Source organism: Berghia stephanieae, chromosome 4 (assembly GCF_034508935.2).
Source record: "Berghia stephanieae isolate SIO BIC M18660-M18661 chromosome 4, UCSD_Bste_1.3, whole genome shotgun sequence".
NCBI classification, from domain to species: domain Eukaryota; kingdom Metazoa; phylum Mollusca; class Gastropoda; order Nudibranchia; family Aeolidiidae; genus Berghia; species Berghia stephanieae.
Window position 1 is genome coordinate 10,732,441 of NC_088363.1, and position 12,500 is coordinate 10,744,940.

Below are 12,500 nucleotides of genomic sequence, written 5' to 3' on the forward strand. Positions count from 1 at the left end.
CATCTTTAGGACAGGTCCTGAAATACCAACAAATAAAGCTTTGTCATCCTATTTCACCAATTTGGGACCCAAACACACAGGACGCCCAGTCACCTTATTGCCAATAACATTCAACAACGATCTCAAAAGATTGCCAAACATCAATCCACTTTTATGATAGGGGATATTGCGGCTATGTGGTCTAGTGGTATCACACTCGCTTTCGGATCGGAAGGTCCTGGGTTCGAGCCTCGCGCTCGGCGCATAGTTGAGTCCTTGGAAAAGGCTCTTAACTCACATTCGCTCACCGTACTCAGGTGTAAAATGAGTACCTGGTCGTTAACAGCGTTGTCTCTGTCCGAAAAATCATAATATCGCATAACAGGCGTCATGTCCCGTCCTACATGTTAAATGTTGCTGTTGACCAGGGACCTCTTGTAAAGCGCTTTGAGCACATTTAGTGGATATTGCTCTATATAAAGCTCATAATTATATACAGCTCATAATTAATTATTGTTGGATTCTTAATAAAGCAACATGGCCGGACCAGGAAGATTGGTTAACTTGAAGAAAGGTTGGATGTATTCATCATCAATGGAAATTTGGGACAGGTCAGAGGTGTTCACATTAATTAAGCAGAAGTTGATTTTAAGACTGTTGATATTATGCGAATACCACTGTGTTATTTACTTGTCTTTAGTGTCGAATCAGTTTAGAACCAATAATATCTGGGATCGTATCATTCCGTTTCATGAGACAAGACGGTACTTTTTATTCTTCATCTGGCTAGAACTTTTTCACATTTCATGTGATCAGAATGTATAAAAGTCAAAACATGGTCAGATTTATAATGTTTTTCTCCTGCCCGTGGATGCACTTTTATGCTCGTCGGAGAAGTATTTCATCAGGGCGTCCGCCATTGTTCTGAGTATATACATGAGAACAAAATTCCAACCATTCGTACAATTTGCAATCGCACTTATAGTTCATTCAGTGATATGCATTTTCCTATGTGGTGTCAACGACACGGCCAATGGTAAATGGAATTAAATTAACATGGTAGATATTGCCGAAATATTTATCAGGAACCAGTTTTTTTTCCAAGTGACTTGGATTGTTAAAGCTGAAGACAACACTGCGGCACTCTGAAAAAAAAAACTCGTTAAAAAATTTTTGGATAGAATACTCGTCCTTCAAAAATTTTAGCCACAAAACTTTTCCTTCAAATATCGATCGATTATAATGTCCCTCATCTTCTCAAAAACTCTCAAACCTGAGACTTTATGGAGGTCTCAGGTTGATAGCTTTTGACAAGATGAGAGAATTTTAATCGATCGATATTTGAAGGAAGAGCATTGTGGCCAAATTTTTTTTAAACATGTTTTAGTTCAGAGAACGACTGAACAACTATTTGACCTATCTGGCAACTTTTGACACGCGACATTGGCTTGGTAATTATTCATTCATTTTGTTTGTTTATTTTATTTTGCCTCCATTATCAGAAACACACACGTACATCTCTATCTAGCTATTTCTGTTCCAGGACTTGTAGAGGTTTTGCATTCGATTCCAATATTTGTTCTTCAGCTGTGGCCTCTTGTTTTTAAAGGTGGGCGTAAGGAGACAGTTTTCAACTGACCACGGCTCGGAGTCAAGGATGATGTCCAGGACCTGAAACAGATAAATGAATAAACAGATAATTTGATAAGTCCCAGGTTTGAGAGTTTTAGGAAGATGAGGGTAATTTTATTCGATCGATATTTTGAAGAACGAATTTTCTCGCCGAAATTGTAAATTACATGTTTTTCAGCCAAAATTTTAAAATACATGTTTTTCCAGAGTAAGGCAAAAGAGTTAGACTGAGCCGTCAGTTTTATCCGTTTTATAACATTAAAAAATGCACGCATGTTAGACCAAAAATTATAATTTCTATTTCAATAAAATTGTATACGATGAATTAAGACTGATGATGTTGGCTCTGTAAATGTCAGTAATATTTTGAGTGAAAAGAATGAGGGCAAATGTCCTATCCTCCTTCAGAGCCGTTAGGTCCCATGGAGCTGGAGTTTATCCCGGTTTCATAAGCTCAAAATTGACAATAACAATTGCTACCATTTGGATAGAACGCTAGTCTACCGCAAAGTACTTTCCATCTGTTCTAACAGATCAAGCTGAGGACAAAGGAATCAGAAAAAAATCTCGATTTTTTTCCGAGATCGATCTCTGTCCCTTAGCGTGTGGAGCTAGTGCTCTACCAATTGAGCTATTAGAACCCCTTCATGCCCAATAGAAGGCATACATGAGCACAAACACCATGGGTCAGAGTTTTTAGATGACGTTTATAATAATAATAAAATAATAAATTCCCTTTATTCATCCCTGAGGGGAAATTTTTCTTTAGCGTCTATTCCAAGGGAAGACTGGAATAACACAGGCGTCAGCCGTAGTGCAGCGCCGCAAATTGAGCTAAGGCTAGGTGACTTGCTCAAGGCCACACAACGCGGCGGGTAGTCGAACTCGGTACCTTTCAGGTACGAAGCAAAGACCGTACCGCTGAGCCACGCAGTCCCATGAAATACATTTACATACAGCCTACCTGTTCAAATCCTTTCAACTGTCGAGTCGTTCCATGCCTTTGGATTTCCTTCAAGACCAGATCTTTAAAGTTCTGATTTTGACACAATTCCTTCATGTCCGTAGGAAATCCATTCTTAGGAGCCCAGGTTGTGACGTAATCAGGGTCTGGGACAACGACACCAACTGGTTTGTCCTGTAGAGTGAAATTGATATCAAAGAAAGTACTATTTATTTTTTAATAATAGGGTAGGGAGGTTAAAATTGTTCCGTAAAAATTGAGCTTTATATAGCGCAATATCCACTAAATGTGCTCAAAGCGCTTTACACGGGGTCCCTGGTCAACAGCAACATTTAACATGTAGGACGAGACATGACGCCTGTTAGGCGATATTACAATTTTTCGGACAAAGACAACGCTGTTAACGACCAGGTACTCATTTTACACCTGAGTACGGTGAGAGAATGTGAGTAAAGAGCCTTTTCCAATGACTCAACTATGCGCCGAGCGCGAGGCTCGAACCCAGGACCTTCCGATCCAAAAGCGAGTGTCATACCACAAGACCACATAGCCGTACAGCCAATGTTAAAATTTTGCCAGTGAACACATAATATCTGGCAAATATAAAAATCATTAAATATTTTTTTTTTCAGATTAAGATGCAAGTAACTTGCTAACATTTTCTAATTTTAGGATTTTATCACCCGTTGATTCATTATCATCATCATTGCCTTTTTCACCCTGGGTCAGGGTATAGGCCACAGACAAACAGTTTACATCCTTCTCTATCCTGAGCTAACTTTTTTTTATCTCGTTCCATGTCTTATCACTTCTCTGTCCTTCATCAAGTCTGGCAGTGCATAAACTATTCGGTCGCCCAAGCTAAAAAAAAGGATTTGATTTGTCCGTCTGCGTTTCTGTAACGGTTTGGGTTTTACTGAACGGGTGTTAAGCCTTCGACAACCCCCAACCCCCAACCAGGTGACTCAAAAATGGGGGAGTCACACACCATTAGTCGCCTTTAACGTTGATTCAAATGATCCTAATATATACAATCTGCAGGACATGATGATCGGGCAATAGACGTTGGAAATCGCAATCTTACCGTCCCACTGCCAGATCTATTTGCGCGCACCTTCAGACTTTATTACCAGAGTGATTTTGATCGTTGATGGCTCAAAAAATGTTTTTCTCGATCTATGTCAATTTCCACAATATTGTCACGTACAGCCACGCTGCCCCAAATACAATAGATGAGTACATGTTCGTAATAACCTTTATTTCCCCACAACTATGCGGGATCTCTACAAATGTTGATTAATACTAAAATACCTTAGTTTCTAAAGTGAGCAAAAAGCATTATACTAAAGTATAAAGCGATGATATGAAAAGAGAGACGTTTTAATCATTTTGTCTTAATCTTATAATAAGCTGTTTCCATTTTTCATTTATTTTTATGCGATAATGAAATGTTTTTGTTTTTTTTAAATTGAAATTAAAGTTATGAATTTATTCGAATGAATAACTTGTTAATCGCAAATCAATCAAAACACACTTTTAAAAACGCGAGCCTTTATCTAAAACAGTATCTATGAAATGTAGTCTACGCGCTTTTTAAGAGCTCACCGGTCAACTGTAACAGTTAACACTTAGGACGGGATATGACTCGACCTTTTATATAGCGCAATATTACTAAACGTATTCAAAGCGCGTAGCTCTTTACAAGGGGTTCTAAGCCTACAACAACACTTAACATAAAATGTTCACAGTTTTCAAAATACTCAACATCACAAAAGGTAATTTTGCTCAGCTTTACCTATGGATATGTTAACAACTTTCATAAACAAAGCAGTGTGTTTACATTTTCGAGAAATATCCAACCGTTGGACAGCAACAAATCATGTGATCGATGACTCGCTTTGACAAAGACCTGAATATAGATCGTTCCCATTGTTGGCAACAAAATTTGGCTCTGTATCATTTGTGACAAATGAGATGTGATAATATTAAAGAGGAATTTGGAAATAAAAAGTAGTTTAAATCGATACCTTAGTCGAATCTCCGTTGATGTAGCATTGCAGCACAAATCTTGTCTCCACATAGATGACCTCGACCTTCTCTGGTGCGATGTATTCACCCTGTTAGAAAAAAAGGAACGATTTTGTGTTTTGGTACCTTATATCCGGCTGGCGAATGTTGTGAATATTTCAACTAATCGCACAGCATCAATACACCAAACTCAGAAATACACAGAATGTTGTGAATTTGTAATATGTATACACCATTCAAATAATTCAGAAATTTATCTATATCTTTAAATTTTTAAACAACTTGCAATATTTCAAAGGTTTTGTTAAAATATTAAAGTTAAGCGAAATTCCTGTTTTCGTGGCACAAAGTGAGCTAAGGCTAGGTGACTAGATCAAGGCCACACAACGCGGCGGGTAGTCGAACTCAGTACCTTTCAGGTATGATGCAAAGACCGTACCGCTGAGCCACGCTGTCCCACATTGACATACTCATTTAAAACATGGACATTGAGCAGGGATTTTGTAAAGAGAATAGAGCGGCTGAGTCTGGTTCATAAGAAAAATGCTGAGGATCCTATGGACAGGCAGAAAGTCAAATAAGGCAAATAATGAAGATGACGGAGTGCTCAGTGTCGTTGAAGAAGGAGACAAGAAAGAAATAGACAACATTCATGGGACATATCGTTGGTCGGCGGATCAAACCTCTGAAGTCTACATCATACAAACTTTGCACGCCATTTTTTATTTAATTTCGGGCGGATCAGGCATATATAATGACCCAACAGAGGTCTCATCCGCTTAAAATTAATAAAAACATGGTGCGAAAAGCTCGTATGTAGACTTCGGAGTTTTGATCCGCCGATCGTGAAAATCGCGCGGTACTTCAAAGGTTTGATCCGACGAACATCGATATTATGAGAAAAATAATATTTAAAAACCTGATAACAACGGTAAAGTTGGTCTGAAAAGGATCATCTGCTGACTGGCAGCGACAAAGGAAGATGGACGGTTTGACTAAAATGCTTGGAGATAGAAAGGAACGAGGACACGTTGCAGAAGATGCAGAAAGAGTGGAGTGGACCGTAGCCATCGTTAACATAATATAGATAGAATACGCTTGGCCAAGGAGTTCACAACATTGCCATCCGGAAGTATAACGGACCAACACACAAACTCTGTGTAACCATGAACTTTTATAGTCTGGTTAATACAGTTTAGTGAGAACAACTCACAAACGCGGATGGCAAAAACAATAACAAACGCCTGAATGACGTCATCTTCGAACTATCTATAGCCTGACACTAGAACCGTAGCCATCGTTATCTTATAGCCTGACACTGACCAAAAAATGACGTCAAAAGCCTAGACTTTGGCCACAAAAGAAAACAAATCGTGAGTTGTATTCAACAGTTCAACCAATGGGATCACTTGTTTTCTTGAGCTACTAACGACAACTCACTAGAAGCTACACAAACCTATAAAAAATGACCTCAAACTATAAGTCATAGAGGCTTCTAGTGTCAGAGGCTATAAGATAACGATGGCTACCCAGGAACACCCCCCCCCCCCCCCCCCCCCCCCCCGAGGACGTATAGTTTGGCGTCATTTTCTAGGGGAAAAGAGGGGAACCATTTTACCATGGCATACCTGAGACAATTTGAAGATGTGCTTCTTCCTGTCAATGATTTTCAAAGCGCCATTCTGTACAGAATATAATGATTTCAACATTTGATTATAATAACGATGAGGGTGATAATGAATAAATTATTATAATAATAATATAATAAATAATAATATAATAATAATAATAATAATAATAATAATAATAATAATAATAATAATAATATAATAATAATAATAATAATAATAATAATAATAATAATAATAATAATAATAATAATAATAATAATAATAATAATAAATAATAATAATAATAATAATAATAATATAATAATAATAATAATAATAATAATAATAATAATAATAATAATAATAATAATAATAATAATAATAATAATAATAATAATAATAATAATATTAAAATAATAATAATAATAATAATAATAATAATAATAATAATAATAATAATAATAATAATAATAATAATAATAATAATAATAATAATAAAAACAAGAATATTAATAATGATAAATGAAATTTATACTGCGCATCTCTACCACTGTGTAAAGCTCAATGCAGGGTACAAATAAATATACAACATTTCCAGATGTAACGTATACCTCAATGATATCAATAGCAGCAATGTAATATGTCATAATGTATTAATATCATTCAAATGTAGCAGTAAAAAGAAAAGAGTTTGCTTCCCACATCCATCTGGGGAATTCATTCCACAAAAGGGACCCAGTGTGGGTAAAGGAACGGCCGCCATAAAGACTTATAGTTGTAAATATTTCTAAGAATTAAAAAAAAATACAAATTGAGCTTTGATATAGCGCAATATCCATTAAACGTGCTCAAAGCGCTTTACATGGGGTTCCTGGCCAACAGCAACACTGAACGTGGAGGACAGGATATGACGCCTGATATATAGGCGATTATACTTTTTTTAGGACAGAGACAACGCTGTTAACGGCGAGGTACTCATTTTAGACCCGAGTACGGTGAGAGAGTGTGAGTAAAGAACCTTTTCCGAGGACTATACTAAGCGCCAAGCGAGGCTCGAACCCAGGACCTTTTACCACAAGACCACATAGCCGCACGAATAAGCTATGATGAATATAATATAAGGTATTACCGGTAGCCATGTTCCAATATCCCCTGTGTGAAGCCATCCAAATTCATCCAGGGCTTCAGATGTCTTTACACTGTCTTTGTAGTAACCTTGTAGAAGGTGTTCACACTTGGCACATATCTGAAAATTGTCAGGATATAAGTTAAATGACTATGATTTTAAAAAAAAGATGAGGTACTAAAAGCAAAAACCATGAAATAATAGTGATCAACTTTTTGATAAAAGGAGCTATTTATAAACATTTTAATTATAATTATTATTACTACCACGATCTGTTTCTTGTCACTGGGACAATCTACGGGAATCTTAGAGCTATGTTATCGAGAAACAGATATGTAGGAGTAATAATAGTTATAATTAAAACGTGTATATATATATATATATATATATTTAAATATATATATAATATATATATATATATCTATATATATTTATATATCAATTTTATATTACTAAATTTAGTCGGAATGCATTGTTATAACTGAAAGATGACCATCCCATTCTTCTACCGCTTACCAATCCCGTAACCTCACTTGCGCATTCCTCCATGGATAACACTTCATCCGTTATTGTCACTTACCGTATTTCTTTAGTTTTTGCGTTCGTTTATCCCATGGTTTATTTATCTCCTTCGTGCAAAGAAAGAAAGAGGAGAGGGAAGGAAAGGGAGATAGAGAAAGAATGAATGTAGAAAGAAAGAGAGAGGGGAAAAAAAGAAAGAAAGAGAGAGAGAGAGAGAGAGAGAGAGAGAGAGAGAGAGAGAAATAGAGAGAGAGAGAGAGAGAGAAGCTGCTAGCCAGCATCACCTGACTGAAATGAGTGGGGGGGGGGGGGGGGGTCTTAGAGCTAATGGCGTGCGTCCCCAGTGTGTGATATTATCGTACCGCTGCTAATCCTATCTGTAACTATTTATAAATCTATGGTAATAATACAAAAGGAAGACCTGTACAAAACAAACCGAACGGGATGGATGTCATCAAGGATTTTGGCCTTACCTCCCCTGTGTTGTTTGCGACATGGAATCCCATTTCTGGCACATCCACCAGTTTCAACTGCACACCTGCCATTGGAGGTCCCACGTGGCCTGAAATATTACACAAGTCGCACGTTAAACACGGCATTTGCCATTTGGGGGGTCCCGATAGCTCAGTTGGTAGAGCACTCGTTTCCCACGAAAAGGGAACAATGTCGATCCCAGGTGTTATCGAGATTTTTTTTTTCTCCCTGTCCACCCAGCAGTTATTGGTAACTGGCTCTGTTTAGATCTGGCTGAAAGTACTTTGCGATTGACGAGCATCCTATCCAAAGTGGGGCAGCGTGGCCCAGCGGCACGGTCTTTGCTTCGTACCCGAAATGTACCGAGTTTGAATATCGGATGCGCTGTGTGACCTTGAGAAAGATACCTTGCCATAGCTAATTTTGCGGCGCTGCACTGTGGCTGACGCTTGGGTTATTCCAGTCTTCCCTTGGAATGGACCCTAGAGACAAATTTCTATGAGATAAATAAAGGGAATTTTATTTTAATTTATTTTTTATTAAAGAGTAGAAAGTTGCTATAACCGGAACAAACTCCGATTTTATGGACCTTTTCGATCTGAAGGACTGGTCTGTTTTGTTTGTTTGTTTTTTTTTTTTGTTGTTTTTTTTTTTTTTTGTTTTTTGTTTTTTTTTGTTTTGTATTTTTTTCATTTCCCGAGTATTTTGTTGTAGAGATCATCCAGCTGCCAGAATTGTTAACTCAACAATTTGCTAAAGTTATGTTATCCACCCCCCCCCCCAACACAAACACACACACACACATACATTAATTATCAATCCATAGGCCCACGCTCTGTGGGGAACATGGAATTGTATTAAAGGAATGAATATAATAGTTGTTTTTATTAAAAAAACAAGAAATAAGAAAAGAAAGAGCAAAATCCAGAGAGACGGAAGATCCAGTTGAGATAAACTAAACTTGAAAATGTATATAGCGCTATGTCCACTAAACGTGCTCAAATCGATTTATTTATAGGGCTCCCTAGCCAACAGCAATACTTAAATATATAGGACGAGATAAGACAATGATATTACCATTTTTTTATGACAGGGACGGCCAGGTACTCATTTTACATCTGAGCACGATGAGAGAATGTGACTAAAAAGAACCTTTTCCACGGACTAAATTATGCGCCGTACGGCCATAGAACATACGGAGAAGAGATGTCGAAGCAGAAAACCCAGCGTTCGTTAAGATGTGGAGAGGTCTGGACGCGATGGCACAGGACAGAAAAAAGATGGAGGACATTCGTTGATGGCCTATGTGTTCCTAAAGGGACAAAAGGCCTAAATGAAATGAAATGGACTATCAGGTAAACTCTATGGTGTAATGGTAGCAAGTCCGACCAGTAATCAAGAGATTTCAGGTTCGATCCTCAGTCGAGCAGGCTGGTCTTTATGGATGATTTTTTTTTTATTGGATTGTTTCATGCACACGTCTCCTTCAGATTTTTATGAAACTCTTTTGTGTGATATAAATATGACTTACCTACAGACACGTCAAATGGCAAGGTACACGTAAGTCCCGCCGTTGCCTCTGTCTGGCCATATGCTTCCACTACCTGAAGAAAAAGGAATATAACAGCTTCTATGAAAGAAAAGATAAAAAATATCAAACACTCAACGTTTCCGGCTCAGAACCCTTCTTCAGCCAACAAAAAAAAAAACAATCAAAGCGTAAATACTCTACTTAAAAACCAGAGAAACGGTATAACACTTTTAATCTGAAGAAGACATTTTATGGATCTTTCGACTTTACAAAGGTTGTTGCGTGTGATTTTTCTTAGTCCTTCAGAGCCATGAGGCCCACGTAGTTCTGAGTTTACTCCCGCTTTCTATAGTGTGATACAGAACAACAGCGATTGCTTACTATCGTTTGGATAGGACTCTAGTCTATCGCAAAGGACTTCCCGCTCGCCAGATCAAACAGACAGACCCAGTTACCCAGGACAGGGGGGGGGGAGGGTCAACAAAAATCTCGACTTCACCTGGGATTGATCTTGGTCCCTTTATGAGTGAAGCGAGTGCTCTATCAACTGAGCTATCGGATTGGACACCCATGATGTGTGAATAATCATTTGATACTGGGAAATATAACAATAATTTCTTTTTTTCACCATACTATAAAGGAGGAAATGTTCGAAAATGTCACTTCAGTCGTACTCTGACATAACCCGTTTTTTATATTTTGGCCAAAAAACGTCCTTCAAATCAATAAAATGATACTCATCTTGTAAAAAAAAAAATTCTCAAACCTGGGACTTTAAGGAACTTTTCAAGGAAGTCACAGGTTTGAGAGTTTTTGACAAGATGAAGATGATTTAAATCGGTTGATATTTGAAGGATGAGTTTTCGGGGCAAATTTTTATCAGGTGGTCATTTTTTTTATCTCTCAAAATACGACAGTATTGTTCTCAGTTTTAACAATACAAGCCACTTGAATAAAACTGGTTTAGTGAGTTCATCGATAAGGTCTATCTAATTCTTGATAGGTAATTCGATAATATCTACCATGTTAAATCCAATTACCATTTACCTTGTCTTTTAGAACACAGTGACGAATACGAATCATTGAGTGAATTATAACTGCGGTTGCAAATTGTACGAATATAATTATTTAGCCTACTTTACTTTCATTCATATAGATAGTATGCGCTTGGCTAAGAAGCTCATAACATTGCCATCCGGAAGTATAAAGGACCAACACACAAACCTGTGTGTATCCATGAACGTTAATAGTCAGGTTAATACAATTCAGTGAGCATTACTCATAAACGCGGATGGCAAAAAAAAACAATAACAAAGACCTGAGTGACGTCATCTTCGAACTATCTATAATCAACGTATGGAATATTTTCTATTGTTTTTGTTTTCTTTTTCAAATTACGACATACTTTTTAATGCGTGTGTTCTTGCAAATCCTTTTTAAAATCTGGAAGTTTGCCTTAAAAAAAACCCATTTTTCCATCAAAAATGATATCAACGAAACCAACATGAAATTATTAATACGTATCATTATAAAAGATATGCGACTCACTATCTCAAAGCGGTTTTATATCGCGATGATCGAGGTGCTGGAAATGGTATTTATAGACACAAACATGAACCTTGGGGAAAACTTCTGTTGAAGTATAAATATAATTTCTTACATGCAAAAAATCATTATTTTTTATCCTTTTATTATCCCTGAGCTCCCTTTTCAGGGTTCGAGTCATCCCGACATAATACCTATTTGAGACGATGTGTCACATATGCTTACCACCAACGTACAATTATTTGCAGGTCTGATATTCCAAATTGTTATGGGCTGATTGTTGTAATGGAAATACTCTCGAACCAACGCAAAATGTTGTCCAGTACAACAATGTTAAAACAGGCCCATAATTACCTTCGGTTATCAGAGCTGCAACTATGTACACACGTTGCTTACCACACATCCCATCGAACATCTGAGAAAGTTGACAACTTCCGGTGAAAGAGGTGCAGAGCCGGACAGAATCATTCGGACATTTCCACCCAGCTTGCTCTGTAGTTTGCTCATGACCAGTTTGTCCCAGAATGTGTCCTTCCGGAAAATGCCTCTGTGATCAAGATGGTCAAATATATCGTTTGTTTTGAAAGGAGTTTGTTTAACCCTCTCTGTGCCAATTACAGGAAAATCGTCACATTCGTTACATCGACGTTTACATATATGCAGGTGTGATATCCAAACCCACTTATGGGCCTAGTTTAATAGTGTTGTAATGGACAATATTTTGGGTCATTTTTTTAGATTTCCATTACAACAATGAGCTCTTAAGCAAATGGGTTATCAGACCTGCAAATAAGTGCACGTCGGTTACGATACAATTAATATTTTTCTGATTCATATTTGTTTTTAAATTACAACATTTGAATAAAACCTTTGTTATAACTATAAGAACTTAATGCTGTTTTGTAAAGCTTGTTTTTACTGAACAAATAATGTAAATTATGTATCTATTGCTCTTGAGTTTGAGTCTTATAAAATCTATTTTGGTGTTGAGTAAGTGTGGCATTTTGGGAATAATCCTGAAAATGGTCGATAACCAGGAGAAAGTTAACAGCGACTCACTGGGGAATCCTAAAACGCCCACATTATCGG

General features: G+C 37.2%; 1 protein-coding gene across 3 annotated transcripts in view; it reads right to left on the minus strand.

The window, feature by feature from the left end:
- LOC144970013 (long-chain-fatty-acid--CoA ligase 5-like) overlaps window positions 1-12,500 on the minus strand; it is a 37,265-nt gene that overhangs the window by 590 nt on the left and 24,175 nt on the right. For all 3 annotated transcript variants that reach the window (XM_078909176.1, XM_078909177.1, XM_078909178.1), the window contains exons 14-21: window positions 11,808-11,958; window positions 9,867-9,939; window positions 8,335-8,423; window positions 7,343-7,459; window positions 6,232-6,285; window positions 4,603-4,692; window positions 2,576-2,749; window positions 1-1,650 (exon numbers count right to left, since the gene is read on the minus strand). The exon at window positions 1-1,650 is cut by the window's left edge and continues 590 nt beyond it. In XM_078909176.1, coding sequence (XP_078765302.1) covers window positions 1,504-1,650; window positions 2,576-2,749; window positions 4,603-4,692; window positions 6,232-6,285; window positions 7,343-7,459; window positions 8,335-8,423; window positions 9,867-9,939; window positions 11,808-11,958 — 895 coding nt within the window. In that variant the 3' untranslated portion in view covers window positions 1-1,503. The remainder of the gene's footprint in view (window positions 1,651-2,575; window positions 2,750-4,602; window positions 4,693-6,231; window positions 6,286-7,342; window positions 7,460-8,334; window positions 8,424-9,866; window positions 9,940-11,807; window positions 11,959-12,500) is intronic.